Source organism: Eurosta solidaginis, chromosome 4, assembly GCF_040869045.1.
Source record: "Eurosta solidaginis isolate ZX-2024a chromosome 4, ASM4086904v1, whole genome shotgun sequence".
In the NCBI taxonomy this organism is placed as follows: Eukaryota; Metazoa; Arthropoda; class Insecta; order Diptera; family Tephritidae; genus Eurosta; species Eurosta solidaginis.
This window is the reverse complement of record NC_090322.1, coordinates 9,528,090-9,534,089: the sequence shown is the minus strand read 5'-3', so window position 1 is coordinate 9,534,089 and position 6,000 is coordinate 9,528,090. Positions and strand designations below refer to the sequence as shown.

Sequence of the window (6,000 nt, the reverse complement as noted above, 5' to 3'; positions counted from 1 at the left end):
TACAACTTGCTGAGTCCTTTGTATCAGAAGTTAGAGAGACCACCGACTACAAAAGATCTCATAGGCAGGGAGGGCGATCAAACAGCTTGAGGAATATGAAAAACGTTGGCGATCAGGCTTTAGGTATTACACCTGGCCACAGGGGGGAGGGGAGGGATTGAGACTTTGTCACGTAGTCAATAATCTCTAGAAAATCTTGTAATTTTCGAAAAATATTTAAATAACAAAGTGCGCCGATGACTCCTGCTGCATTCCTCACCGCAGTTCACTTAAAAATATTTTATACCAAAGGTTTTTGCCGGCACCTTTTCACAAAGCCCTTTCCGTATACCAAATCCAAATAAAGTCTAATCGGAAGTTTTCCCATCATTGCTTGTGGGACAATGTATAAATCTACGCCCGGATATTTCACAGGGTAAAGAAATACCCAACGGTACATACTGCCCATCTATTAAAGATTTCATTGTTGGAAGGGCGTGACCAATTTGTGGAATTTATTTCGGGTCAAAAATTTCCATGAAAAATCATCAGAAAAACGTACACGGTAATGCAGTGGACGACGTGTCTCGCGTGCGACCTCTGCAGGTCCTCTCCAGGAGACCAAAATAAAATATACTACCCGGTGGTCACCGAGAGGGGGATAAAAAGTTGTAGAAAATTGGTCACGTAGTTTGGGTACGTTCCCTTAATTAGATGTATCAAGATGTAATGCGTGCCCTTACTTATTAAGTTGTTTGCATTTAGAAGATACCGATGCAATTGAATGAAACTTCTCGTATACCCTTTCCTCTGTGACTAACGGTCAACCATCCCCATTCTCTATTTATTTGGTTATGGATACGAAAGACCTACCCAGCTTCCCTAATGAACAAGGAATCGATTAACGCCAATTAAGAACAGTGCAAAACACCTAATTGGTTAAAAAGCGGGTCTCTGGACTGGCATTTTGAAACAGCGAAACAAACAAAACATTTAAGCACGGAACCACCATGAAGTGCGCCTATAAGGTATACAAACTTTGGCATACCAAAATCTTCGAGGGTAGCTTGCTTTATCCATCCATCACCTCCTTTGGATTCAGTAGTCAATTAGAAAGAAAAGAGTGTTCTAGAGAAAATTTCTTACATTGGTTTACCTACACATATACGATGGCGAAGGCGGGTGGCAAAATAGTTTATGACCTGTACGAGCTTTATGCTGGCAACAACAAAGTCCAGAGCGTAAAACATAGTGACTACATTGGTCAGGCCATGTAATGCGAATGAAAGAAGATAAGCGGTCCCATAACATATTCTTTCAGCAGAGGAAAAGGGAGGCCCCCATTGCGTTGGAAGGATGAAATGGAAACCGATTTGAGCTCTCTTGATGACGCTTTTTTCACCGGCAATCTGAAGTCAAAAGGTTTATCCGCACGATGCAAATACCACTTCTGCATCCAGAAGAGCAGCAGTTGGTTAAGTCAGGACCCGAATTCAGTGCTTGACAGCTTTGGCAAAGAATTTTGTCAATACGCTTGGAGTTGTATAGGACTGTCTTCATGCGACTCAAAAGTTCAAAAATGAGGCGCGGTCTCTCAAATTAAGTCGCAAACGGCTCACTTATTGTTGTACACTGTGAAAAGAACCGGTACTCAGCTGCGCGCACCACCAGCAGCCTCAGCCAAAACTCTGTGCGGCATTTGGAAAAACAAGAACCACATAATTATATGCACTCATCAAATTCTTCACACAAATGCATATACCCCTATATATTATTGTCTCTTTATCAGCATAGGTTCACTGCAGGCCAACGCGCTAGGCATGTGAAGCGAAGACAACATTATATGACTGCAAATAACAAACAACAACAACTTAGCAAGCGGTCCAGCGGACGGACACTTATTTGAATGTCTGAGCGTTTTTTATTGATAAGCGGCTGAACCTATTGTCTGTTGACAAGCTGAGGACAGCGGCACTATAAGTACAACTGTAAGAAGAGATCTTAAATCAGTACTAAGATGTTAAGCGAGCTTTAAACAGTGAAGTGAAGTGAAAAACGGGACTTAGTAAAGTTTAAGAAACTATACAGCTCGATCCTCTTGGAAAATTACCAAAAAAATAAACTTGAATATGTGGAATTTACGCGCCTTATATTTGCTTTTACTTGTGGTGCCGTACGGGATCTATAGCGCGCACGCTTTTGGTAAGTGCGAGACTGTACTTTTTTAAATTAAAATATCCAGGAATCAGACTATTTGTACCTTTTACCACTTCTTATCTAAAATCTATTCTTATTACCTCCAATAGCCATACACCATGAATCCGCCGAACGTCGCATGCATCCAGTCTTCAATTTCAAATCCGCCGTACCTCAACACACCATACAAAAGCGTTCAATGCCAATGATTAAATTTGATTCATCCAAAATGGAAGAGGACTACTCACACTACTGGAACTCTGTAGGACAAAGCATACTAGATAAACAGCTCGCTGAAAAATCAGTTCTAAACACAAATCTAGCTAAAAACGTTATACTTTTCTTAGGCGATGGCATGTCTATACCCACGCTGACAGCTGGACGCGTCTATTTAGGCGGTGAGGAGAAGCAATATAGCTTCGAACGTTTCCCTTATGTGGGACTTAGTAAGGTAAGAATTTGTGGCAAGATTCCACAAACTTCCGAGTACGAGCGCACACCGTAAAACATTACTTATACAAGTTCTTTATTTTTATTTCCGCACAGACCTACTGCACCAATACTCAGGTACCCGACTCCGCTTGTGCCGCCACCGCTTATTTGGGTGGCGTTAAAACCAATTACGGCACAATTGGTGTATCCGCCGCAGTTGAAGTAAATGACTGTTTGGGTCAGAACAACAGTTTCCATCACGTACACTCAATAGCCGCTTGGGCTCAACAGCAAGGCATGGCTACCGGATTTGTGACCACCACTGCTGTCACACATGCCTCACCAGCTGGCGTTTATGCACATACCGCCAACCGCAATTGGGAAAATGATGCTGAAGTATTATCTGATAACGGCGATCCCAACGTTTGTCCCGATATCGCCTCGCAGCTGGTTTACGGTGAGGTTGGACGTAATTTGAATGTGATTTTGGGTGGTGGACGTCAACATTTTACGCCACACAGCGAACAAGAGTTGAGTGGCGTATGGGGGCGCCGCATGGATGGACGTAATCTTGTTAAAGAATGGCAGGCTAAGCATGGCAGCACAGCGCGTTATGTGCAGACACGTGATGAGCTCTTGAATGTAAGTATTTGTGTTAATTAGGTGCGTATTCATACAATTAGCTTATATGCAAATCTTTCTTCTTATAGTTACCCGCCTCTAATACACGCGTCATGGGTCTTTTTGGCGCCAATCACATGCCTTTTCATCTCGATGCTGACCTCACTCAAACACCAACACTTGCCGAGATGACTGCAGTTGCTTTGGATATTTTGGAACGTCAAAGTAACGAACGTGGTTTCTTCCTCTTTGTTGAGGGTGGTCGCATTGATCATGCCCACCATGACACACTCGCCATGAAAGCGCTTGATGAAACCGCTGAGTTCGATAAGGCCATCAGTTTAGCACGGTCGCGTACCAACGAACGCGACACACTTACCGTCGTCACATCAGATCATTCGCATACAATGTCTGTGGCTGGTTACTCATCGCGCAAAAATGATATTATTGGTGTGAACAATGGTCAGTTGGCTGATGATAAGATGCCCTATGCAACGCTCAGCTATGCCAATGGTCCAGGTTTTGAATATAATGTCTTCAAAGCGAATGGCTCCGTCAAACGTAAGAATTTACTCGATGTCAATATGAAAAACAAAGATTATCCATTCCCTTCAATGGTACCGTTGGAATCGGAGACTCATGGTGGTGATGATGTGGGCGTATTTGCGACTGGTCCATTCGCTCATCTCTTCACTGGGAATTATGAGCAGAACTTCTTGCCACATGCCATCGGCTATGCGGCTTGTCTGCAGGGTGATAAAAAACCGAAACGGACGGCGTGTACAGATGGTTTGTTAAGTGGGAGATCTTGAATGGACGTGGGTGGGAACTAAGGGATTGGGGGAAATGGGGGAAAGGGACGGGGGCACCTGGTACATTTAGCTTAATACAATCGCTAATCTTAAGTTTATTTATTATTTGGGTGGGAAAGTGGTATTACGTAAGAAAAAAGATTACAGAGTTAGGCTCACATAGCCATTAAACTTTTATTTCCTACATGTGTTTTTAAGAAAAAGTTGGTTTGAAAAAAGTTATATTAAAAAAACACAGAGGAGAATTTAAAAAAAATTTTTTTATTGTTTATATTAAAGTGAGGTTAGGTTCATTCAATCCCTACGCATGGTAAAACCTACGAAGCTGCTCATATCTGCAAAGAGAGAAGACCTAAGGCTCATGATGACCAAACTAACTGACCTCGTCAGTAACAGCATGTGTAGAAAGTGCGGCCTCCAGGATTAAACGGTTGAACACGTTCCGTGTTCGCGTCCTCCTCCTTCCGGAGAACTTTTCTCCCAAGTATCAGAAGGTCCATCTCTATACATCTGGACAAGACTTTACTTTTCAATTTCCTACTTATACGGATCACGCTATTTCGGCAGACACATTGAAATTTGATCTCCCACTATCCCACACACTATTGAACTTGTGTGTCGATATCAATGAAATATATTCCAGCAATGTGTGGGCCACACAGTGTGGCTCCCTATGTAAGGAGGTAAGAAGCCCAGTAAGTATTGATACAAAGTCACCTTCACCCTGTAATGAAAAGATACGCTCAGCTTAACTCTCTAACAAATATTTACCGCTTAAAAAATTGTAGAACACCTGTGTGAAAATTACCCCCGCTCTCATATTAAATGATTACCTAAGCTGGCTAAGCACTAGAAATATGTTTGCAAATTGAAATCTTCAATAGTCGTATAAAGTTTCAGATACATCACAATGTACTAGTGCTGTGCTAAGTGGAGTATTTTAAGAATCGGTTCTTTGGGTTTCGGAGTCATAGCAACGAGTATTTAATAAAAATCGCAAGTGCCGCTTTATTTTATGGTTTATTATAGGGTTCAAGGGGACTTACTGCGCAATTTATAGCTTCTATAACCCAAATTTCAACCTCACCTACACGAGGCAAGTTCATTTACAAATAAGAAATATGAATGCATAATACAATTATTACGCAAGCGAGATTCTGACTGCCCAAAGTTCCTCACGGAAGGAAAGGTGGTGGGGTGCACTGGCCTAGAAAGTTCAAAGTGCTCATATTAAATCTTTACCGCTATGGTTCAGCTATTTTTCCGGAAATTTAATTTGATTTTCAATGCATTGGTATTTTTTTAGGTCTTTGGGAATCGACTTTCCAATCTATAAGACTAAATTTCTCTACTTGTTATACACAAAGCGTTGTAGAGCGCCCTTATGCTCCAATCCGGTTCTTCGGCTGTGAACATCTCTAATATTAACCAAGTTACCTATTAAAAATAATAGTACATTCATACAAAAAACTGCACGCACCATAAGAAGCCACTCTTCCACTCACACACAAGTAGATGTAAAGGTAAGATTCAAAAATTATTTATATCTGCCCCTAAAACAGGTACATTTTTACTATAGTGAATTTTCCGCTGTGAGCTACAAGCAACAGTTGAACCGGTTTCTTCAAATTGAATAAAAACAAATCAGCTGACCACGAAATAAAGAAAATGTTTATCTCGCTCTCATGTGAATTGTTCCGCTCATTAAACAAGCTGAGTATATGGATATGTGCTTTTTTCATGCACGCACAAGGAAAGGTATAAATTAATATACAGTGTGTCAGAAAAGTTAAGGTACGCCTTCAATGTAAGGTTAACCTAGCCGGCCGACCAATAAAGAGCTCACATGGACTGAATAGAGGATATACTTATTTCTAGCTAGATCCAGTAAACAACAGACCCGACCTCTTCCGCCATTTTAGGACCATCGGCAGACACGTGTATAGTATGTTCTTCGATT

The 6,000-nt window shown here is 41.5% G+C and overlaps 1 protein-coding gene across 1 annotated transcript; it reads left to right on the top strand.

Moving 5' to 3' along the window:
* The first annotated feature begins 1,973 nt into the window (after positions 1 to 1,973).
* phu (phurba tashi) lies at positions 1,974 to 4,296 on the top strand. Its single transcript, XM_067778584.1, has 4 exons — positions 1,974 to 2,181; positions 2,286 to 2,626; positions 2,722 to 3,249; positions 3,318 to 4,296. Exons 1-4 carry the CDS (start codon positions 2,109 to 2,111, stop codon positions 4,038 to 4,040), a joined length of 1,665 nt encoding a protein of 554 aa, XP_067634685.1. The 5' UTR covers positions 1,974 to 2,108; the 3' UTR covers positions 4,041 to 4,296.
* The last annotated feature ends 1,704 nt before the right edge of the window (positions 4,297 to 6,000 follow it).